Source organism: Herpailurus yagouaroundi, unplaced genomic scaffold (genome assembly GCF_014898765.1).
Source record: "Herpailurus yagouaroundi ecotype Mexico unplaced genomic scaffold, PumYag 222, whole genome shotgun sequence".
In the NCBI taxonomy this organism is placed as follows: domain Eukaryota; kingdom Metazoa; phylum Chordata; class Mammalia; order Carnivora; family Felidae; genus Herpailurus; species Herpailurus yagouaroundi.
Window position 1 is genome coordinate 7,539,700 of NW_024412453.1, and position 25,100 is coordinate 7,564,799.

At 43.9% G+C, this 25,100-nt stretch overlaps 2 protein-coding genes across 8 annotated transcripts in view; one reads left to right on the forward strand and one right to left on the reverse strand.

Moving 5' to 3' along the window:
* BFAR (bifunctional apoptosis regulator) overlaps positions 1 to 7,535 on the reverse strand; it is a 34,757-nt gene extending 27,222 nt beyond the window's left edge. The window contains exon 1 of one of the 4 annotated variants that reach the window (XM_040458987.1): positions 7,423 to 7,535. The gene's annotated coding sequence lies outside the window, so the exon portion shown is untranslated. The other 3 variants (XM_040458986.1, XM_040458989.1, XM_040458988.1) reach the window with 3 other exon arrangements.
* Positions 7,536 to 11,159: 3,624 nt separating this feature from the next.
* Positions 11,160 to 25,100, forward strand: part of PARN (poly(A)-specific ribonuclease) — a 169,608-nt gene continuing 155,667 nt past the window's right edge. For all 4 annotated transcript variants that reach the window (XR_005785616.1, XM_040458992.1, XM_040458994.1 and 1 more), the window contains exons 1-6: positions 11,160 to 11,317; positions 11,766 to 11,843; positions 13,268 to 13,347; positions 13,813 to 13,880; positions 13,965 to 14,046; positions 21,462 to 21,522. Coding sequence is in view for 3 of the 4 variants with exons in the window: in XM_040458992.1 (XP_040314926.1) it covers positions 11,299 to 11,317; positions 11,766 to 11,843; positions 13,268 to 13,347; positions 13,813 to 13,880; positions 13,965 to 14,046; positions 21,462 to 21,522 (388 nt within the window). In the remaining variant the exon portion in view is untranslated. The remainder of the gene's footprint in view (positions 11,318 to 11,765; positions 11,844 to 13,267; positions 13,348 to 13,812; positions 13,881 to 13,964; positions 14,047 to 21,461; positions 21,523 to 25,100) is intronic.

A 25,100-nucleotide genomic window follows, 5' to 3' on the forward strand; every position in this document is an offset into this window, starting at 1 on the left:
GCTGACACCTCGGAGCCTGGAGCCTGCTTCAGATTCTGTGTCTCCCCGTCTCTCGGTCCCTCCCCTGCTCATGCTCTATCTCTCTCTGTCTCTCAATAATAAATAAATGTTAAAAAAAATTTTTTTTAATGTTTATTTCTGAAACAGAGAGAGACAGAGCATGAGAGGGGGAGGGGCCGAGAGAGAGGGAGACACAGAATCTGAAGCGGGCTCCAGGCTCCCAGTTGTCAGCACAGAGCCTGATGTGGGGCTCGAACTCACAAACTGTGAGATCATGACCTGAGCCGAAGTCAGTCGTTCAACCGACTGAGCCACCCAGGCACCCCTAAAAAATTAAAAAAAAAAAAAATAAATAAACATTAAAAACCTTTTTTTAAAAAGGAAAGGATACATGCACCTTTATAAAAAATTTTTTTTAAATTCAAAAAAAATCTGATTTCACATAAAAATGCAGACTCTTGGTTTCTCCTGAAAAAAATCCGATCAAGCAAGACTGGGATTGCATATGGAGTGACAAGAATCATCGCAAGCTGCATAACTCAGCAGCTGCACTCTTCAGGGAGGGCCTATCTGCTCTGGTTTGCAAGTCCTCATCCACTTGTGTTCCTCCCTGACCTTGGGGGTATTTGCATTTTCGTGACCCCTCCGTAGGTGAGGCCGGCAGAGTCTACTGATGAGCTTATGATGTTTCTGGGTTAACTGGTCTTAGGCTGGTAAGCTTTGGGAGTTCTATCAGGTGAGAGTCTCCCTGTCTCTGGATTTGCTGGCAGGTTGTTTATCATCATTGCTGAGAAAATGATTGCCTCTGAGGTCTTTCACCAAGTTTTCTGAACTATTGCTTCTATTCTGTTACAGACCCTGAGGTCGGACACCCCTACTCGGCAGACTCTGTGTGTGAAAGGCTGTGGGTGAATCGGAGGGCAAGTCTAAAGATTCTAGGTTGTCTTTTTTCCTCATCATTTCCCCAGAGACCTAGGTCAAAATGAATGAAGGGTTTGTGGGCTCTTCTGTGAACCACATATTTAGTACGGGCGTTTAAAACGCCTGCTTTAATATTTTGGAGGTATTTACTTCCGGGTTCTGAGAAACTGTAATTACACCACATTTTTTTTCCTTCTGTTTACTTGTATCATATAACAATGATGTATACTTCTCAGTTTTAAAGTCAGATGACACGTTCTGAGTCCCCTCCCTTCACTACTTATGAGCCATGAGACTGTGGGCGAATTACTCCCTCTCTCTGAATCTCACATGAGCATATATAAGGCATGGGGTTCCCACTCCGACCTCACAGGGCTGTCGTGAGCATTAAGGAGACGCGTGTAAGCACCAGCACAAAGGGAGTATTCAGTAACTGTGGTCTCTTCTTCCACATCATGGTTCCGGCGGGACACTTCCCAAACCGTCCAAGTGAGGAATCCCAAAAGCTGTTCGCATGCTCAGGCCATATAATCAACAACTTATTCTGACATCTCATCAATGTAACTTTTAAATGTTTATTTTTTTGGAGACAGAAAGAGAGAGAGAGAGGGAGGGAGAGAGGGAGAGATTGGGGGTGGGGGAGGGACAGAGAGACAGGGAGACCAAGAATCCCAAGCAGGCTTCCCACAGTCAGCGCAGAGCCCTTTGCGGGGCTTGAACCCGCGAACCGTGAGATCATGATGGGAGCCGAAACCAAGAGTCAGATGCTTAACCGACCAAGCCACCTAGGTGCCCCTCACCAATGTAACTTTTAGAAACACCTGGAGAGATATTATTTCCTGAGGAAAATGCCATCTCTAAAATTTCAGGGTCAAGAAATGGCATAAAGTCTTAGAAAGCACGACATGAACGAACTGGGTCATTGAGCTTTTCTAAAATGTTGAGCTGTTGGCACAACTGACAGGAAACAATTATCACAGCGTCACGACTTGGGCAACTGCAAGAGCTCTAGCACTGGAATCTTTTCCGTGTTTCCGCAAGAAATACCTAACTGACATGGTACAGTTATCTGAAAAATCTAGGAAGGAAACAAAAGGACTGGAATACCATATCCCAGCTATTCTGTGTGATTAAAGAACTGGCAATAAACGTGGCTATTGCTCCCTCGGAAGGAAAACTGTTTGATTTGGTCAAGTACCGATCTGTAGAATCATCGAGAAGAAGTGGTGGAAGGAGGTGGTGTCACTGCCATTAACTGTTTGATTCTTTAGTCACCCCGAGGTCAATTAATACAGTAATTGTCATTGAGTTCAAAGAAGTATGCATTCATAATGAGTTTAAATGGAGCATTTTTATACCTCAGCTTATAAAGACTGCATGCAATGAATCACTAAATACTACTCCTGAAACCAATGCGACGCTATATATTAACAGACTTGAATTTAAATAAATGAAATAAAGACGTCACGTAGTGATAGTTAACTCTTTAGAAGTCATAATCTTCAAACTACTTTGTTCAGTGACATATAATTATGGTTCTACCTTTTTGTTCAACAAGACGTTTATTGTGACAATAGTACATACCTAATGTTTTAGGAGTAATCTTTCGGAGGACTAATTTATTGGGATTCTAACCTGAAAAGAGGATCTCAATCACTACTTAGCAAAGATGTTTCCCTGCAAGAATAAAAAGATTTTGCCTTTATATCGTCTTTTAACTAGGTCATTTACTTCTTTTCATTACATATTACCTGACAGCAAAGAAGAATGACAAACACTAGCATCTAATGAGAGCTTATCATGTGAAAGATGATCCTATGAGATGATTATTGCTCTCATCTCCACTTTACAGATGAGAAAAATGGAGGCCTAGTTAATAGAGGACAGAGCCAGGTTTTAAACCATGGTCTGACTTCTGGGGCACCTGGGTGGCTCAGTCGGTTGAGCGTCCGACTTCAGGTCAGGTCATGATCTCACAGTTCGTGAGTTCGAGCCCCGCGTCGGGCTCTGTGCTGACAGCTCAGAGCCTGGAGCCTGCTTAGGATCCTATGTCTCTCTCTCTCTCTCTCTCTCTCTCTCTCTGCCCCTCCCCCGCTCATGCTTTGTCTCTCTCTCTCTCTCTCTGTCAAAAATAATTAAACATTAAAAAAAAATTAAAAAAAAATTTAAACCATGGTCTGACTTAAAGCCTGACCTCATAGCACTACATTATTCCAATAAGGTAACCAATATGTTATTGGTTCAAAGAACTAATTGGCCCCTCTATCCTGCCACTATAAAAGCTGAGCAATCCAAACTGCAGAAAATAAACCAGGAAGGGACAACACCACTGCGTTTCGAAACATGAACTCTGGCTCGATGAGCATGGTGTTGCGTGAGACAAGCAGACGCAGTCACAAGAGAAAGTGGGGTGAAGGGTGCTGGGTGGCTCAGTTGGGTGAGCATTAAAAACTCTTGATTTCTTGATTTCAGCTCAGGTCATGATCCCAGGGTGGTGGGATCGAGCCCTGCGTCTGACTCTGTGCTGAGCGTGGAGTCTGCTTAAAATTCTCTCTCTCTCTCTCTCTCTCTCTCTCTCTCCCCACCCCACCCCGCCATTCTCCTTCTCCCCCACTAGCACTCTCTCTAAAAGTTAACAGAAAGAAAGAAAGAAAGAAAGAAAGAAAGAAAGAAAGAAAGAAAGAGATGTGAGGGGTGCCTGGCTGGCTCAGTTGGAATAGTGTATGACTCTTGACCCTGGGGTGGTGAGTTCAAGCCCTATGTTGGGCATAGAGATTCCTTGCATAAACTAAAAAAAAAAAAAGAAAGAAAGAAAGAAAGAAAGAAAGAAAGAAAGAAAGAAAGAAAGAAAGAAAGAAAGAAAGAAAGAAATAGTGGTGAGAGTAGTTGGGAACTCCCTTATTTCTGGCACCCCAGGTCTACTTCTGGGGACACCACTATAAACACAAGTAGAATACTACAGACATTTTAAATGTCCAAAGAGTGACCACACATTTCTAGCGACTATGAAATGAAATGTGCCCAAATGCAAGCAAGGCAAAGGCCATACATGGCAAAAATAAGAGAATATTGTGTACACCTCTTGTAGGTGGCAGAAAGTGGCTTTCATGAACACAACAGAAGCACTTACAGGCTCTTCCCATAAAAAACCTTGTCCAAAAATATTTTCTTTCTGGACGGAGTCAGACATTACTAGGGCAAAGGTAGCTAGCTAGCGCACTGGCTGACGTGCTGCCTGAACTTTGAGACCCCGTGATTCACTGCTCGTGAGGGATGTTGGGCAAGACAAGAGAACACTGAGAAGAGTGTCCTGGCTCTCCCTAGAGACTCTTCGTTTACATTATGTGGCGTATATTCGGCGACCTATCCCGTATTAAATGCTGTAGATGTCCAATAACTTGGGATAAAAAAAAAAAACTGATTAGAAACCATACTTTAATTATTGGTTTGAGTAGTCTCTCCTTCTCCAATCAAAATTCTGAGCTTCTTGAGATGAGGAACCAAGCCACAGAATTCTATCACCGTATTTGCAGTAGCTGGCACGAGGATGGGTTCTGGATACTTGTAGATGAAAATCAAATCAGCATATATCTGACTCCCTATCACAGTAATTTCTTAGAACCTCTGACATAATCATCTGAGTTTTGTGAAGCTGAAATGAAAAAGGATATCTGACAGAGAGGCTCAAGAATGTACATTTTATTTTATTTTATTTCATTTTATTTTATTATTTCTAAGTAAGTTCCATGCCCAGCATGGAGCCCAACGCAGGGCTTGAATTCATGACCCTGAGGTCAAGACCTGAGCCAAGATCAAGAGTCAGATGCTTGGGGTGCCTGGGTGGCTTAGGTAGTTAAGTGTTTGATTCCAGCTCAGGTCATGATCTCAAAGTTTCACGGGTTCAAGCCCCGTGTCAGGTTCTGTGCGGACAGCTCAGAGCCTGGAGCCTGCTTTGGATTCTGTGTCTCCCACTCTCTCTGCCCCTCCCTTGCTTGGGCTCTCTCTCAAAAATAAATAAATAAAAAAACAAAAAAACAAAAAACAAGAGTTGGATACTTAACTGATAGAGCCACCCAGGTCCCCCAGAAGTGTACATTTTAAACAAGCCCCTTAGGAGATTCTTAATGCACACAGAAGTTTGGGAACTAGAGAGTTGTTACATACAAATAAATAAACACGTGTGTGCCTAAATACATGTTTCAGACAAGGTATAGGTAAGGTGTGAACAAAAAAAAGTTTAAACAACATTTTCAAGCTCATTTCCTCTACTCTCCAATCTCTCCTCTCTCCAGTGCCTGAATCATCCTGCTGTAGCAAAATTCTCATCAAACATTTCCTTTGCTCAAAACCGTCTTGACCATGAGAAACTAAAACCCATAGTTGTAAGCTTGTCATTTAAGAATCTTTATGGTTCACAAATCAACAGAACTTTTTAATGAGGTCTTTTGTTTTTGTTTTAAGTAGGTTACATGCCCAATGTGGGGCTTTAACTCATGGCCCTGAGATTAAGAGTCGCATGCACTACAGCTTGAGCCAGCCAGGTACCCCAACACAACTTTTTAAACAAGAGCACATCATAAAAAAAAAAAAAATTAAAAAAAAATAATAAACCAAAAAACAAGAGCACAAAGTCTGGAGCCAGAATGATCGATTTCAAATCCCAGCTCACCCATCACTAGTGTGATCTCAGGCAAGTCACTTAATCTGTGTGCCTCAGTTTCCTCATCTGTAAAACTGGGATATTAATACCACCTTACTGATGGGGTTGTTGATAGGATTAAATGAGTTAATAATATACACACCGCACTCAGAATAGTGGCCAGCACATTAGTGCAAAGTAAATGCTAGTTATTACTATTATTACAATTATTCCCTACTACTCATCTACTCACACACTACACTTTGGTCCCATCTATAAATTCCTGCTCCTTGGGCATTTTTCTGTCACATTGTTTCCTTCATCTGTAACCCAGCTATGCACCATCCCTGGGTCAAAAGTGTTCAATGGACAAGACCCGAATCACCTGCCACTGGAAAGTCTTTAATGGCTAATTCCACTCACACCCAAATTAATCCTTCCTGCCTCTGTGCATTACTGTAACTTTTATTTGTGTGTTTAGTCATCTCCTAGACGGCTATTTCCCCTGAGAGGCTTGTATACTTAAAACGTTATGTTCCCAGGAATGGAGACCTGGGTGCCAAACAGGTCACATTTATTCTCCCTAAGCCTCATATTTCTCATTCATAAGTTCAGGATAATAATATCCACTCTGAAGGAGGTTTAAATAACAAACTCTATCCATAGGTAGTCAAAGAAGAGTACCGAATAGTGATAGGATGATTAATAGCTGCCGTTACTGATGTCAGCTACGTTACTGGCGTCAGTGCCAAGCACTGGAGGAGACAGTTTTTCCATCTCGTTTACGGAAACAGGCTGGGAAACGCAGAACACACCATACACCCAGACAGGCTGTTTACAAAACAGCCGGGACAAAAACAAACCAAACTACCTAACTCGCACGTGCGCTCTGCGCCGGCTCTGGGGCGTGTCCGGAGAACAGAGCAAACCTCTTTTCTATTGGCCTTTCAGAGGGTGACATCAAGACCACCCCCAAAGGACCGACCAATGGGCTTTAGCGGGGAGGACCCAACGGCGACAGCTGAGGGCATGACAATGTCTGGACTTTATCACCTCTCCACCAAAGTTGGGGGGCCGTCTCCTGCCCCGCCAAAGAGCCTCGGCTAGACACAGCCTGATCTTCATTTACCCCTCTTTATATTTTCTTTTAACGAGAACTTTTTGTACAAGTTCCCATTAGAAGCCGTGAGCATGGAATCATAACAGCTGTGTTCTAGCCTAACCCTAGTGCGACTCTGGGGTTTCACTTTCCCTTTTGAGCGCGTCCGTTACCCTATTTTATAACGGGAGCAATCGTTCCGCGTTAGGGCAGGAACTGCCTCTCCAATCAGACCCGTAGCTCAGTCTAGCACCAACCTGATCAATTCTGGACGCGCAACCAACGGCTGCGGCAGGGGCTCCTGGGAGGCAGGCGTCCCTTCGTTCCACTCCAAAATGTGTGGAAGCGATGCCTCCTCCCTCCCGCCCTGGGGAGATCCTGGAGCGGTAGGCTCTGACCCTGACCCCTGAGGGGACGCAGGCAAGTCCCGGCGATCCGCCCTGTCGACGTAGGGCTCTCGGGAAAGGACGGGGAAGTTGGCCACGCGAGGGTCCGGGCCCGGTGGCCGAGACCGCGGATGCTTAGGACTCGGGCCTGGGCGAGGAAAGCCCCGCGCACCTGCTTCTCTAACCCGTCCCCCACAGCCGTCCTCAATACGCCGCCCCGAAATGCAGCCCGGGCCTCCCTTTGCCCTTTCCCGCCACGCTGAGGGCTTACCACTCTGTTCCTTCCGGGCCCACCCGGCCGCCGCCCTCCTCCCGGACCCCCACGGAAGCAGAGGAAGAGGTGGCCACTTCACTTCCGGAAGTAACCGAAGACTTACTGGGGAGAAGAGTGCCCCGGCCCACGACCATAGAGGAGAAGCCGCACTCTTCTCCCAACCCTCTCAACCCCGCGACCTCCCCGCTGCCTAGAGCGGCCACTCCCCGGCCGAGGATTTCGGCGCATGCGTGCCACCGCCGGCCCCGCCCGTTCCTCTCTAGAAATAAACTCGGGGCCACGGTGGCGTTACACCCAGAGGGTGAGGCGGGTGTCTGGTTCAGGTCCTCTTGGGAGGTTGTCTCTGTGTCTGGAGGAAACAGCTTTACCCAGAACTTAAATAATACCGCACTGTACTCTCCACAAAGATTTTTTGCAGAAAATCCCAGGACTTTGGCGGAAGTTCTCTGTGTAGTGTTAAGAACGGGAATTAAAGTGACTTTATGAACCTTTTTTTCTCCCATTGTTTCGGGGCGTTGAGAATTCATGCTGGGTATTTTTAAACAACTGGCCTGGAGTTTGTTAAACTGATCATTTGGAGTGACATTTTTCTTTCTAACATAACAGATTGGCAAAGAATTAAAAGACTGGTCCTATGCTAGGGCAGGGAGTGTGAACTCATTTTCTGGAGGGTAATTTGTGTCAGTGTCAGTGTGTATGTGTGTGTGATACGACATAAAATTTACCGTTTTAACCATTTTTAAGTGTACAGTTTAGTGGCATTCAGTACTTTCACGTAGTTGTACATCTATCATCAGCATCCATCTCCAGGACTTTTTCACCTTAGCAAACTGAAAATCCATACTCATTAAACATTTCCAACCCGCACTTTCTCTCCAGCCTCTGGGAACCACCTTTCGACCTTATGTCTTGTCAATGTGACTTCGCTAGGTACTTCACGTGAGTGGCATCATACTGTATTTGACTTTTTGTGACTGGCTTATTTCACTTAGCATAATATCCTTAAGGTTTATCTACCTTGTAACGTGTCAGAATGTCCTTCCTTTGTAAGGCTCGATAACATTCCATTCTAAGTATATACAACTTTTTGTTTATCTGTTAATGGACACTGGGTTGTTTCCACCCTTTGGCTATTGTGAATAGTGCTACTAAGAACACGTGTGTGCAAATACCTATTCAAGCCTCTGCTTTCAATATTTTTAGGTGCATGCCCAAAAGTGGAATTGCTGCATTACATGATAATTCTATTAAAAAAATTTTTCAGAATCTCCATACTGTTTTCCACAGCAGCCACACCATTTTAGCTTGCCACCAACAGCACACAAGGGTTTCAGTTTCTCAGCGAAGGGATGTGAAAGGATTGGAAAAAAAGAAAGGCAGCTCTTTCTGCCCACAGGTCCTGTCCCAGTGCTTTAATAAAACCACCCTTTTTTTGCGTCAAAAAAGGGAGGGGATGGGAAAGGATATCTCATTACTGTTTTGCTTTGTGTTAGTGATGCTGAACATCTTTTCATGTGCTTACTGGTGATTTGTACATCTTTGGGGAAATGTTTATTGAAGACCTTTGACTATTTTTTAATCAGGTTCCTTTTTGTCATTGAATTGTAGGAGTCCTTTATGTATTGCGGATATTAGTCCCTTATCAGATATACAGTTTGCAAATATTTTCTCCCGTTACATGGGTTGCGTTTTCACTTTGATGATAGTATCCTTTCCTGCACAAGTGTCATAAATTCTGATGTCTGATTCATCTATTTTTTCTTTTGCTGCCTGTGCTTTGGGTATCATATTTAAACAATAAAATCATTGCCGAATACAATGTGAGGAGGCTTTTGCTTTATGTTTTCTTCTAGGAGTCTTATAGTTTCACCTCTTACATTTAGATGTTTCATCTATTTTGAGTTAATTTTTTTAAATGTTTATTTATTTCCTTAGAGAGAGAGAGAGAGAGAGAGCATGTGTGAGCAGGGGAGGAGCAGAGAGAGAGAGAGGGAGAGAGACCCAAGCAGGCTCCCCTCTCTCAGTGCAGAGCCCAATGTGGGGCTCAGTCCCACAAACCTTGAGATCATGATCTGAGCTAAAATCAAGTCAGACACTTAACCAACTGAGCCACCCAGGTGCCCATATTTTGAGTTAATTTTTATTTTATATATAATTTTTCTTTGGTATAAAGTAAGGATCCAACTTCATTCTCTCCCATGTGGACATCCAGTGTTCCCAACACTATTACTGGCAAGACTGTTCTTTTCCCATCGAGTGATTTCAGCACACTTGTAAATCATATGTCCTTAAATGCAAGGGTTTATTTGGGGGAAGGTCTCTATTTCATTGGTTTCTAGGTTTTTCTTTATGCCAATACCACACTGTTCTGACTACTGTAGCTTTGTAGCAAGTTTTCTTATGTATTTATTTAAATTACTTAAATTTTATTTAAATTACTTAAAATTACTTATTTAAAATTATTTAAATTACTTAAAATTTAAATTTAAGTGCCATATATATTTAGTTCTTTCTGTATTTGACTTTTTTTTTTTTTAAGTAGACTTCACACCCAGTGTGGAGCCTAAAGCAGGGCTTGAGCTCATGACCGTGAGATGAAGACCTGAGGTGAGATCAAGAGTCCGAGGCTTAGCTGACTGAACCACCCAGGCACCCTGTATTGCACTTTTTAAGCCGAAACAAAAAAAGGCAGAGAAATATTTCAAGCCTGAGGTTCGACTACTTATATTTTTCTCCTTCCCATTTCCCCTGAACTCTAGAATTCACATTTACTCTCCGCTGTTCACATTAAGATAGTTGACATAATTACCTATTTGTAAATTTCCACTGAATGAGGCAAGGGAAATGAATTTGTTGACGGAATTGGTGGGGAAAATATGGCCAGACTCTTATGTGTTCTTTAGAATATTTAATACTGCATTTTGGGGGGGGGGAAATGGTCATCTTTTTTTTTTTTTTTTTTTTTTTTTTCAAAAAACAGAACGGATTTTATACTCAATAAATGTCAAAGTAAGGTGTGAACGCAAGGGAATTGTGGCAAGGCACAACTCTAATCCTGTCTTACATTGACGCAGCACTCTACACTTCACAGACATCATCACCTATCCTCAACCCTATTTAGTGGATGAGAAGATCGAGGTTTAGGAATGATGAATACGTTCCAAACCTAATTAATGGCAAAGGTAGCCTTTGAAAGCTGGTCTTCTAACCAACTACATAGTCGGCTTTTGTGAAAGATGAAAGTGAATTCAGTCACTCAGCTATGTTTATCGAGCATCTACTATGTATCGACACCGTTGTAGGCTCTGGGGCTCCACAGTATACTCCAAACCAACTAAACCAAGACTTCATCTATTTTGTTCGCCAGTCCCGGTGGCTAGTGCAGTAGGTCTCGGCTTTGTATTCTCTTCACCTCTCTTAGGTAACCCTCCCTCCAGTTATCCCCCCCCCCCATTATTTTTATTGCAGGACCGGGCTCTCGCTCTTCATAGCGCTGATTGTGTTTCCAAGTGGCAAGTTTGATACCTGCCTGACTTTCCCCCTTTTCCCCCAAGTTAAGCTCCAAAGGGGCAAAGATTTTGTCTCCTCTGTTCAACACTGTATCCCCACCCGTTTGAGAGCGCCTGGCGCATAGTATCGCCAGGAAATATTTGTTCACCAATTGGGCGTCAAGACATGATTATTTCTTAATCTGAACTTGCTGTCCCACGTCTGGCCTCGCAAATTAGCCCAAGTCTTGGAGATTTCCATAGCCACGCCCCTTCTCCAGCCCTGAAGTAGTGAAAAGAGCCCAGGCTGGCCCCGCCCCCGCCGCTGACGCAGACACACGTGACGCGCGCCGGCGCGCGCTGTTTCCGGAAGTCGCCGCCGCGGTCTCCGCCGCTTCTGCCTTCGCTGCTGCTGCGGTCCCAGCGGAACTTTTCGTGTAGAACTGCCGAGGCGGGCCCAGGCGGGGCCGGGGTTCCGGCCACTCTGCAGAATGGAGATAATCAGGAGCAGTGCGTGTCGCGCCGTGCATCACCCCGAGACTCAAGGCCCCCTCACCCGGCCTGCTAGGCCCAGACCAGCGCCGGTGTGCTTGGCGGGGCCTGGGGCTGAAGCATCCCCTCAGGGGTTTGCCTCCCCTGAAGTCTGTGAGCTTTAGGGGGTCTTGTCCCTGCCTTGTCCTGCCTTGTCCTGCCCGGGCGTCCCCCAGGGCTGTGTGCCTCTGTGGCCCGTGCACCCTCGGGGCTGGTCTTCCTCCGGCCCACGCACCCACTGGGGACTTGATCCCCTCCCACCATGCACCCCTCGGGGACTTGATACTGTGTCTTGTTTATCCCTCTAGGACTTGTCCTCCTCCCGCCTGAGGCCTCAGGATCTTCCCAGCCCTTCCCTTTCCCATTAGGAGCTCTTGGGCAGGAAGCCCGGCCACCGGTTCTGAGCCTCTTCTCGGTTTCTCCGCAGATTTTAAGAGTAATCTTCAAAAAGTGTACCAGGCCATAGAGGAGGCCGACTTCTTCGCCATCGATGGGGAGTTTTCAGGTATCCCTCGCTTGCAAGCTGGGGGCTAGCGATGCATAGCCAACGCTCCTCGTGACCCTCTGACTCCCCGACCCCCCCCCCCCACTTCTGCCTGCTGGCCCCTCCTGTTTGTGGCCTTGGGCGTTGGTTATATGAGTCTCAACGATTTCTCTTAAGCGTTTCAGTGGCATGGAAGACGTGCACTGGGTTTGTGAGGGTTACAGATAGAGATTATGGTTTTGGTGCAGCTGAAAACTGACATGCACGTGGTAGGGTAAAGGTCAGGCTTTTTTGTGCGTATGTTAAAATATACATCACTAAAATTTACTGTTTTATTTTTTCTAAAGATTTTATTATTTTTTAAGTAATCTCTGTACTCAGGGTGAGACTTGAACTTACAACCCCGGAGATAGTCACAGGCTCCACCAAGTGAGCCAGCCAGGTTCCCCTAAAATCTTACTATTTTAACCATCTTTAAGTGGTTTTACAGTTCAGTGGCATTAAGCACATCCACATTGTCTTGCATCCATCTCCAAAACTTTTCCATTTTATCAAACTGGTATTCTACTAATTGGACAGTAACTCCATTTTTCCCTCCCCACTGCCTCTGGCAGCCATTATTTCTGTCTTCTATGAATTTGACTCTTCTAGGCACTTCCTGTAGGTGGAATCATCCGATATTTTTCCTTTATGACTGACTTTAGCGTCAGGCTCTTGGAGGTAATGAAGGTTTTCCTTTATGCATTAGTGGAAGTGTTCATTGCCTACCTCCGCATGGGTGTATATGTGTGTGTAATGCTTTACCAACACTTACAGGTGCAAAGTTTTTTTCTCCCTCTTTGGATCAAAGACTAATTTCTGAGTTTTTGAAGTCAGTGTGAACAATTGCTATAGATAGCCACTTTTGCTAGCAGATTTTATATGTTAAAAACACTTCAGACCTTTCTAAAGTAAATATGTTCCTTACCTTTAAGCATGAAGTGTTTAGCTGGAGTCAGTTCACTGAGAAACTGTGCTTTCACCAGAAATAAGTTTTCTCTTTGACCTTCAAAATTCCTTTGTTGTGTATAGATCTTTCTCCAAACTGTTAATCAAGACTTGTACTCTAGCAATAATATGCGTCATGATTCCTTGATGTCTGATTATGCATTAATCCTTTTGAAAGCAGAAAACTTAATTAATTATAGAGATTGCTTTCTTAAGTCATTACTGTGTTTTGAAACCTATTTTAGACCCTGGAACTGGGTCTAAATGGAAGCATTTACATCTCTGAATTCGTTATTACAGAGTTCAGCTTGGTGGCCAGTGAAATTAATACTAATTTTGCAAAAGTGAAGTAAGGAGTGCTTTCAAGTAATCTTAATTCATAAGAAAATGAAATTACACAGCCTTTGAATAGTTGACCTTTTTATATTAGTGTTAAAATTTTTTTTTATTAAAATTAGGAATCAGTGATGGACCTTCAGTCACTGCATTAACAAATGGTTTTGACACTCCAGAAGAAAGGTATCAGAAGCTTAAAAAAGTAAGTGAAAATCTATTTTCCCCCACGTTGGTCTTCCTTATGTTGAATCGTAAAGAAACGTTGTCATAAACTTGCACGTTAACTTCTCTAATCCCAGCTGTGAAATGATATTTTAGTGATGTTAAAAAACAACAGCAAAAATAATTGTTTGCTGGAAAACATTTGGGGAAGGTTTACTATTTTCATTGTTAATTTGATTGATAGGAAGTATGATGGGGTGATAGTAATCATTTGCAGATCGGCCTACTGTGATGCTCTGGTTGGTGGATAGGTGGTTAATCAGGAAAAATATTAAGAAGCATTTATAAGTTAACGCTTCTGAATCAAAAGGTGTAGCCTGTTGTAATCGGAAGTATTCTGCTAAAAGTCCAATTGAGTAGTTAGAAACCCCACCTGCCTGAGTGTACTCTTGTCACATTGAATATACAGCACTGATTTGACAGGTGTTTTGTTTCCCTTTTCCAGCATTCCATGGACTTTTTGCTGTTTCAGTTTGGCCTTTGCACTTTTAAGTATGACTACACAGATTCAAAGTAGGTTGTTTTAACAAGCAGTGGATTTCTTTTCTCGTGCTATAATGTAGCCCACTAAGACCCCTTTTATCTTATTTCCCCCAGGTATATAACGAAGTCATTTAACTTCTATGTTTTCCCGAAACCCTTCAATAGATCCTCGCCAGATGTCAAGTTTGTTTGTCAGGTTGGTAGCAGAATTGATTTTCTTCTGTTATGAATTGTTGATGAGGCAGTAACGTGGAATCAGAATTCTTTTTTAAAATTCGGTTCTACTACTACCTTTGGGCTTTCGGCAAGCTGTTCCACCTCTCTGCCTCGCAGTTTTAGGATTGTGAATGAACAACACTGCTGTCTTCCTCTTTGCTTCAGAATCAAGAGATAAGAGCAAGAAACAGTCAGATGGAAACCAGAACACGAGGTGTATTGTGAGCAAAGCTGACTTTGGGAACATGGCTTTGTTGGGGACTTTTAACGTCTGGCCCCTGATTTGAACCCATAGATCAGGTCCTTCAGGCTTCTTCCCACCCCTTTATCTTTGTTCCCATCTCTAAGGGTGGAGCTTTATTTTCCAGAGGAATAAGTATGTGTGTATCTCGTTTAAAAAGAGAGAACCCAGTTGGGATGAGCACTGGGTGTTGTATGTAAGCCAGTATGATAATAAATTGTATTAAAAAAATAATAAATAAAAAGAGAGAACCCAGAAGGGGCTACACTGCATACATATGCTTATTTCTTTTTCCCAAGTTTCCCAGTTAGGAAAAAGAGTCCACGGTTTGCCCCTGAGGAGGAGAGGGCATACTTTCTGAGCCAAGGTAAGGATACAGGGAGGTTTCCCTTTAGAACATCACCTTTAGAATTGGAACCCATCTGTTTGACACTAAATATCAGTTTCCTCTTCCTGTACTCTTAATAATCTGTGATAGTGATAAGGAGGGTGTGAAAAAGCTGTGTAGTATATGGAAATGTGATTAGGGCTGAGGGTCGTCGATCTTGTTTTCCCTTCCAATCTTGTGTCCTCGCTTCTCTCCGGGTGGCATCATTAGTTCATGTGAGTCTTGCCATCCTTCTCTTCCACGTAACTAGGAACACAGCTGGGAAAGCCTGGGGGGTAGGCTTCTGAGTGACTGAGCCGTACCAGATTCTTTGTGTAATATGGCAAGAGAGAAACAAGTGAAGTAATGAGTTATTCATATGTCTGGGGCTGAAGAGAAAAGGTGAAGGCAGTTTTGGTCTTGTAACCTGGCTTCTCAAATTACCAAGTAGGCCTTTATTCAGCATTTGGTTGGTAACTACTTAACAATTCCCTTAGTAGGGGATACTAATGAGACAGTATTTATAGATTCTAAAGTTTTCCAGTGGTACCAGGAGAAGACAGAAATGTAAGTGGGTTCTATGGCTTTAGCCGGGAGTCAGTCAGGCAAAAGTGGACATTGGCCATGAGACACCTTTGGATGATGCTTTGTTCTAAAATGCCACCACAAGTACAGTTATTCTAGGAGATCCACTAGAAGTGGATCAGAAGAATCTACCTGTTGTACAAAGCTATTCTGTGGCTACACCTGGAATATTTAATGCAATCTAGTTGCTAGCCACTCCCTAAAAAAAATACGATAGATTTGAACAGGCTAGAGACCCCTGTCTAAAATGGACAATGGGATAAGCATGTTAACAGTGTTTTAGTCTGAAAAAGCAAAGGCAGAGAAAAGATTTACACTCAGTGTGAACTTGTGAATTGTTTGGCTGGAGTGAATGATAGTATTTTTGGGGCGTCTGGGTGGCTCAGTTAAGTGTCCGACTTGGGCTCAAGTCATGATCTCGTGGTTCGTGGCTTCGAGCCCTGTGTGGGGCTCTGTGCTCACAGCTTGGAGCCTGGAGCCTGGAGCCTGTTTCAGATTCTGTGTCTCCCTCTCTCTCTCTGCCCCTCCCCTGCTCATTCTCTCTCTTTCTCTCTCTCTCTCTCTCAAAAATAAACAAACATTAAAAAAATTTTTAAGTGAACAATAATATTTTTGAATTTTCTTATTTTTGGTTCTCAATCTAGGGTGGTTTCTGTTTTGTTTAAAATTCTTTGAAAGAATTTTTTTTTTAATGTTTAGTTTTTGAGAGAGAGAGAGAGAGTGAGCAGGGGAGGGGCAGAGAGAGAGACACACACACAGAATGGGAAGCAGCCTCCAGGCTCTGAGCTGTGAGCACAGAGCCCGACACAGGACTTGAACTCACGAACTGCAAGATCATGACCTGAGCTGAAGTTGGATGCTTAACCGACCGAGCCACCCAGGAGCCCCTGTTTTGTTTAAAATGCTAAGACTGCAGCACTTGCATCTTACAAGGAAGTTAGCTTCTTGACTCACAGAGCAGGTGAAAATTGTGTCTGGTCAAAAACCACTCTTGGAGGGCACCTGGGTTCGCGAGTTCGAGCCCAGTGTCAGGCTCTGCACTGACAGCTCCGAGCCTGGAGCCTGCTTTGGGTTCTGGGTCTCCCTCTCTCTTTGCCCCTTCCCTGCTCTCTCTCTCTCTCACTCTCTCTCTCTCAAAAATAAATAAAACAGTAAAAAAATTTAAAAATTAAAACAAAATATGAGATCATGACCTGAGAGCCAAAATCAAGAGTCAGACGTTCAATCCACTGAGACACCCAGGCGCCCCCATGTTTCACTTTCAATATGGTATTCAATAAATTACATGACATACTTAATGCCATATTATAAAATGTTTTGTGTTAGATGATTTTGCCCAATAGCAAGCTAATGTAAGTGTTCTGAGCACGCGTAAGATAGGCTAGGCTAAGCTGCGATGTTCAGTGGGTCAGGTATACTAAAAGCAGTTTCAACTTAACACTATTTTCGACTTAGAGTGGGTTTATTGGGGCATTCACCATCGCAAGTGGAAGAAGTTCTGTGTATGTATACATGTATGTAAAAGGTAGAAAAGAGTGAGATGGGGAAGGAGGTGGCATGTGGAAGAGGGTATTAAAAAAAGAAACTCGTTTCTTACCCTAGAGTCAGGAGGAGTATTTTCATATGTCACAGTCGTTTACGTATTATTGTCAGTGAATTCAACATTTGATGTTCAGCTAGAAAAATGGAGAGAAAGAGATGAAAACAATGTGAATGCCTAAATATAGATGGTTGCCAGAGGGGAAGGAGGTAGGTGGATGGGCAAAGTGGGTAAGGGGAGTGGAAGGTACAGGTTTCTGGTCATGGAATGAGCAAGTCATGGCAACAACAGGTACAGCATAGGGAACACAATCAGTGATGTTGTAATACTTTTGGAGGGTGACAGGTGGTAGCTACCCTTGTGAGCACAGCATGACATACATACAGAGATAGTGAATCACTATGTTGTACACCTGAAACTAGCGTGATATTATATATCAGCTGTACTCAAAAAATTTTTGAAATAATGTAAATACCTGCCATCCCACAGGATGGGTACCTTCCCTGGGAGTGTGTGTGGTTCTCAGTCTGCCTGTTCTTCCATATCCTGCCCAGTGTGTGAGCATCTCACTGTGCGTACAGACGCTTATTTTGCAAGGAGCACCTTCAGTTGCTTTGTTTCGAAACTCTATCTGCTTTAACAGTGATAAGAGCTTTCCAAGAGTGATTTTTAAAAAAAAAAATTTTTATATTTATTTATTTTTGAGAGAGAGGGAGAGAGACAGAGAGCAAGCCGGGGAAGGGCAGAGAGAGAGGGAGACACAGAATCCGAAGCAGGCTCCAGGCTCTGAGCTGTCTGCACAGAGCCCGACGCAGGGCTCGAACCCACAAGCTGCGAGATCATGACCTGAGCCGACGTCAGACGCTTTACCGACCCCCATGATCTCATGGTTTTGTGAGATTGAGCCCCGTATCGGGTTCTGCACTAACAGTGCAGATTCTCTCTCCCTCTCCCACTGCCCCTTCCCTGCTTGTACTCTGTCTCTTCTCTCAAAATAAAAATAAATAAACATTAAAAAAAGAAAGTGAAAGACAGAATGGTTGTAAGTGCTGGTGTTTGCGTGGCTGACCGAAAGCTGCGGCTGGTGCCGCTGTCCAGCATCATGAGAGAGTCTTGTACTGTGTATCACTAGTCTGGAAAAGGTCCAAGTTCAAAACTCAAAGTATAGTTTCTACTGAATGCACCACCATGAGGTGGAAAAATCCTGAGTTGAACCATTGTTAAGTCAGGGACCATCTGTATCTGTGTGTCTACACACATGTATGTAACTTCAGTTCTTTTCTTTAATATACACAGAATTGTGATACTCACACTTTAAATAACTTGATTTTCCACTGAACACAGTTTGTACATATTTCACAGCGTGGATGTGGGTAATTTATTTAATTTGAATTTAAAAGTTTCCAAAGGTTCTCTATTTTAAATAATGTTAGAGTCAACATTCATGTGCAGTGTATCTTTGTGTATATGTAGGAATTAAAAAAAATTTTTTTTAATGTTTATTTATTTTTGAAACAGAGAGCACGAGCAGGGGAGAGGCAGAGAGAGAGGGAGACACAGAATCTGAAGGAGGCTCCAGGCTCTGAGCTGTCAGCACAGAGCCAGACGTGGGGCTCGAACCCACGAACTGCAAGATCATGACCTTAGCCGAAGTCGGACGCTTAACAGACCGAGCCACTCAGGTTCCCCCCCCCTTTTTTTAATTAAGCTCTACATCTAATGAGGGGCTCAAACTCATGACCCCGAGATCAAGAGTCGCACGCGTGCTCCACTGACTGAGCCAGCCAGGTGCCTCCTGTATGTAGGAATATTTTTATAGGATAGATTTCTTAGAAGGGAAATTGCTGAATCATAAGGCATATGCATTGAAAATTTTGATAGAGGCTTGAGATTGTCATCCCAAATAACCGTGCTTATTTTTGGAATCCTGAAAATGATACATTTAGGACAAATCAAAGTTAGTGGATACTAAGCACAAATATATTGTGTAGGTTCAATGGATTTTTTTGTTTTTAATTATGGTAAGAAATACGTAACATAAAATTCACCATTTTAAGTAATTCTAAGTTCAATGGCATTAAGTACATTTCTCTTGTGTAACCTGAAAGGTGGTATTTGAGTGGAAAATACAGAGCTTCAAAAAAGGATAGATGAACTTTTTTGTTTTACATTTGTTTATTTATTTTTTTATAAATTTTTTTTTTTTACATTTATTTATTTTTGAGACAGAGACACAGCATGAACGGGGGAGGGTCAGAGAGAGAGGGAGACACAGAATCTGAAACAGGCTCCAGGCTCTGAGCAGTCAGCACAGAGCCCGACGCGGGGCTCGAACTCACGGACGGCGAGATCATGACCTGAGCCGAAGTCGGCCACTTAACCGACTGAGCCACCCAGGCGCCCCACATTTATTTATTTTTGAAGGACAGAGACAGAGCGCAAGTAGGGGAGGGGCAGAGAAAGAGGGAGACACAGAATCTGAAGCAGGCTCCAGACTCCAAGCTGTCAGCACAGAGCCCAACGCAGGGCTCGAACTCATAAACTGTGAGATCATGACCGAGCAGAAGTTGGGTGCTTAACCAACTGAGCCACCTAGGTGCCCTGGAAAAGAGATGCAGTTTTAACTGGATATTGATTTTATTTATTTATTTTTAAAGTTTACTTACTTATTGTGAGAGAGGGAGTGAGCATTCTTACCATGTGGGAACGGGGGAGGGTCAGAGAGAGAGAGGGAGAGAGAAGGAATCCCAAGTAGGCTGTGCTCACATCACGGAGCCCCATGCAGGAGAGATCCCAACAACAAGGGGATCATGACCTGAGCTGAGATCAAGAGTCGGATGTTCAGTGACTGAGCCACCCAGGCGCCCCTGACTGGATATTTAAAGGAAAGGAGGTTAGGGTGTTTTGGAGTCTAGTGAAAGGAGGACAGAAATGCCTTTCCGTAATCCATCTTTCAGCACCTCTGTCAGTGGGGGAATGTTTTGTGGGCAGAACTGCAAATATTGAGGCATGGTGGACAGAAAGGAGGCTTGTGGCCCAAGCCAGAAGACATTGGATCTTGGTTCAGAACAAGATAAAAAGGGAATGGGGCGCCTGGGTGGCGCAGTCGGTTAAGCGTCTGACTTCAGCCAGGTCACGATCTCGCGGCCTGTGAGTTCGAGCCCCGCGTCGGGCTCTGGGCTGATGGCTCAGAGCCTGGAGCCTGTTTCCGATTCTGTGTCTTCCTCTCTCTCTGCCCCTCCCCTGTTCATGCTCTGTCTGTCTCTGTCCCAAAAATAAATAAACGTTGAAAAAAAAAAATTAAAAAAAAAAAAAAAAAAAGGGAAGATGTGGAGGGAAAAGTTGCTTGTTCTAAACCACAGAGAAGCTGGAGATGGTGAAAATAACGTGCATGTACCCGAGTGTGTGTGTGCGCGCGTGCGTGTGTGTTTGCGTATGTTTGTGTGTGTGCATGTTTATGTGTGTGTGTGTGTATGGTAGGGGGTTAAGATTGCCATTTACATCTCATCACTTTTTAAGAAGAATCTGTTGTTGATAAAGATAAATATAGTGTTTACTTCTTAGCATAAGGCTTACAAAATGAGTCAAGGAAAAATTGGAAGAAATAAAAAATGAAGACAGGATTCCTACAATATGAATAGAACACAGGAATTTGTGCTAAAGAAAGTCTCTGCGCTTCCTAGCAGCTAAGACAGGGGAAACACACAGTCGCTTCTGTGGTCCACAGGATCAGCACAAACCAGGGCTCGGAAGTAGAGCTGTGCTCAGGCTAGAGACCTCAGGACGTGCGCCTTTCGTTATCGTATGGAAATCACGCATGTAGAAACCCTTGTCTTCAGCTGTAGCTTAGCGTGAACACCGTCACGAGTGTAATGGGGCGGAGACAGCGTCCCTCATCTGGGCTGATGGTGTCCTGTCACAGTACAGGTCAGGAAAGGTAGTTCTGTGAGGAACCAGATTAAAATGGCCCAGGCGTGTCGCCCTCTCATGTTCTGATGAGATATTAGAGTAGCTGCGGTCCTTTTTGTGGCTCTTCCGTTAGATCGAGCCCAGAGCTTTGTGGTGTTTGCCATTCTTGTGTACCATGTGTGGTAGTATCTTTAATATTTTCACTGAAATTTACTTCTGTATTGTTGCTCACTGCATATTTGAGATGTGTTGGTTTAATAAGTCGTTACCAAAAACTTTTCTCTATTTTAATCTCAAGTGTGAAGAATAAGTTATTAGAATCTACCTTGAGGTGGATATTGATGTGTTAGGATTTCTACATGTGAGCTACTTTAAACTTGAACTGAGTGTGGGGGGGGGGGGGGGGGCCAGATAATATCAAAACATTTTTTTTCTTTTTATAGTTTCCTACTCAGTACAGTGGTCAGGAGTTTTCCGCTTCTTGGAAGGCTGTGATGTTTACCCAGTATATTTTTCTTAAATATTGTGAAACAAAGGATATTGTTTGTAAGCCACAAAGGAGAACAGCCCACCTAGTTTAAGTGAATGGATTATATGGCAGCCTTGGAGTAGAAATCTTAATTTTCTGACCTTTGACCTGCTCCTTCGTTGCCTGGCTGCCTTTGTTTACTTGTCTGAGTTATCTCTCTGTGTCTGTTCACGTATCTGCCACCAACATCACCAAAATGTATGTTCTGTTCACTCTTGTTTCAGAGCTCAAGCATTGACTTTCTAGCAAGCCAAGGATTTGATTTTAATAAAGTTTTTCGCAATGGTAAGATTACATCTGACCTCTCCTTAGTGCTCGTAAATTTGGGTTTGATTGAGAATGATCTTTCTGTGCCTGCTGTCTGAGACGGAATCTCAGGGTCCTGCCACACCATGTGCAGCCTTAGAGTTGTAGACAACTCTTTTATCATGCCTTTGAAAACCTTTAGCCTCGTCAGCCACGAACGGGGAGAGTAGACAGTACTTCATTTTGCCCTAACGAGGCCATGCCAACTCCTCATTTTATTTTATTTAAAAAAAAAATTTTTTTTAGTTTATTATTATTTTTTTTAAGTTTATTTTTGAGAGAGAGAGAGAGAGAGACCGAGTGCAAGTGTGGGGCGGAGGCAGAGACAGAGGGAAGCACAGAATCGGAAGCAGGCTCCAGGCTCTGAGCTGTCAGCACAGAGCCCGACGCGGGGCTCGAACTCACGAACCGTGAGATCATGACCTGAGCCAAAGTCGGATTCTTAACTGACTGAGCCACCCAGGCGCCCCTGTTTATTTTTTTGAGAGACAGAGAGAGTGAGCAGGGGAGAGACAGACAGGGAGAGAGAGAATCCCAAGCAGGCTCTGCCCTGGCAGCCTGGAGCCTGATGCAGGGCTTGAACCCATGAACCACAAGATCATTACCTGAGCCCAAGTCAGACGCCCAGGCAACCGAGACACCCCAGCGCCCAATTCCCGATTTGATTGAGTGGAATTTATTCTCCTGCTGGTGTTGTGACTCAAGTGGCCTAACAGACCCGCTGTGGAGAGCACAGTTTCCCCCATTTTCTTCCAGTGAGACAGGTGTTAGAGGACTTCAGAAAGGACCTGCATTCGAGTAAATGCCGTAATGAAAAACTCCCTCTTCCAAGTGATGCTTGTTTATTATTCAGAGAGAGTTGCTTAGTTCCTCACACACGGCGCAGTCATGACAGCTCACTGGGTCGTGTGACAGATGGGCGAACGTGCTTAGGAAAGGGACTGCACGGGGCGCCTGGGTGGCGCAGTCGGTTAAGCGTCCGACTCCAGCCAGGTCACGATCTCGCGGTCCGTGAGTTCGAGCCCCGCGTCAGGCTCTGGGCTGATGGCTCGGAGCCTGGAGCCTGTTTCCGATTCTGTGTCTCCCTCTCTCTCTGCCCCTCCCCCGTTCATGCTCTGTCTCTCTCTGTCCCAAAAATAAAAACGTTGAAAAAAAAGAAGAAAAAAATAAAAAAAAAAAAAAAAGGAAAGGGACTGCATCTTATACATTTCATGTCCCCAGGGCATAGCCCAAGTCATCTTCTGTGTCAGGGAGGTGACCCTAATATTCGATGAGCGAATATTGGCCGTGAAAGTCCCTACCGGAGTTTTTCCCTTCCTTTTGTTCCTGAAAAGTGTTTAGGAAAGCCTCTGGTTTTCCCAGCGGTTTTCAGCACCTGCTGCTGTAAGGTCAGTAACTACTTTTACCTAATCTCATAAATTGTATTTTTTTTCCATAGTGAACGCCCAATTATTGAGTGAGTTAAGGAGGGAGATTTTTTGTAATACAAGTGTTGGAACACATATTCAAAAACTTCTCTTCCCCTCACCAGGATCTCCTTGTGAGCCCTTCAGAACCCACACCATAGTGTTTTTTAGTTGACTCAATGGTGCTGCACCTTCACTTTTTTTGTTGTTGTTGTTTATTTTTGAGACAGAGAGAGTGAGCATGAGTGGGGCAAGGGCAGAGAGAGGGGACAGGGGATCCGAAGCGGGCTCTGCACTGACAGCAGAGAGCCCAAGGCGGGGCTTGAACTCACCAACAGTGAGATCATGACCTGAGCTGCAGTCGGATGCTTAACTGATTTAGCCACCCAGGTGTCCCTTAAGTTTTATCGATTTTTTAAAATGTGTATTTAATTTTGAGAGAGAGAGAGAGAGAGAGAGAGAGAGAGAGAGCATGAGTGGGGGAGGAGCAGAAAGAGAGGGAGGCACATACTTGAAGCATGCTTCAGGCTCTGACTTGTCAGCACAGAGCCCAACTTGGGGCTCGAACTCATAAACCAGGAGATCATGAGCTGAGCCAATGTTGGATGCTTAACTGACTGAACCACCCAGACACCCCAATGTTTTTGACTTTTTGAAAAAAAAAAAAAAAAATAAAAAAAAAAAAAAAAGATTTTGGAGCCCAAAACGCTTAATGCAGTGAGTGAACCAGCTGGGCAGCACAGTTTGGGTATTCTAAAAATTTTTTTCCCTTTGGCTCAAACTTGACTCTGAAAGCTGTTATCAAATACAAGTTCCAAATGTAGTTAGAGCGCTCTATTGGAATAAGTGCAAAAATCTGTTGAAGGAACTGCTTTAACCAGTTTCCTGTGGATGTATAATTTCCAGCCTGATGGTTTTATTTTCATAAAAGGAGAGAAACAGCCAAGTTGGAGTGTGTGCCTCATTCTCCTTGTTTTATAGTCAGACCTCGGAGTATTTTCGTCACAACTGAATCGGGACTCCCAGGACATCTGTCATTGCCAGACTCTTAGCCCCACCCTGTGGCTGATACTCTCTCAATCTGTTCTCGACCGTCCCTTCTCTTCCTTACCAGTTTTTTGCACTCGGGCTCTGCAAATCCAGACCCTTTTCTTCTGGCCGTCTTCTCAGAAGTGCCTTTGACTTCCTTGCGTGAAAGGTGACTCTTGCTTCACTTCCCCTGCACCCTCTGGAGCATAGGTGGTTTTACCTCTCTCTCTCTCTCTCTCTGTCTCTCTCCAGGCAGGCATTGGTGGGTGTCCTTGTTCTACCATGTCATGTGACAGCCACGTGGATTCCCTCTTCCCAGGAGCCACGGGATGTGTCACGGGCTCTACGGCCCCTCTTTTTGCTGATTTCATGGGTGTGGCATTCACGACAGCCTTGGCTTCGGCTTTCTGTCTTCTCTCCATTCCTAACTCTCTCCTCATTATGGGTGACATCACCACCCACAGGGATGACCAGCAAATGCCCTGTCCTGTCTGTTTCTCGACCAGTTGCTCAGCGGTCTTTGCTTCCAGCTCCCCTTAGCCATCTCTGCCCTTGGGAGCACCGTGGGTCTCCTCACCAGTAACTGAACGCACCTCCAGCCTTTCTTTCTGTGACAGCACTGCCTCTTGTCCTTCTCAAGTACTCAGTCTCATCACTGGTGGTGTTACCTTTTTTTTTTTTAATTGTGGAAAAATGCGCATAGGATTTACCATCTTAACCATTTTTAAGTATTCAGTTCAGTGCTAGTAAGTACATTAACGTCGTGCAACTGATGGTGTTATTAATGTTGATCGCCTTTTCCGCCAATTAGTTTTAGCATTCACCGATGATTCTTGCATGGAATGATTAGTATGACTGATAAATGGTGATTTTTCTAATTCTATCATCAAAAAAGTTCATTACTGTCCCGTGGCTTTTAATGCCACCCGTATTCTGATGATACCTAAATTTATATCTCATTACCTTTTTCCTGAGCATTAGGCTTATATCCACAGCCCTTAATTCATATATACCCTTAGCTTATTTATGTATTCAGATAGTAGGTTTTGATTTTCATGTCTTGGGCCCCAAAGCTATTCTTTGCCCAGGGTTCCCTACCTCTGTAAGTACACCTGCTGTCTT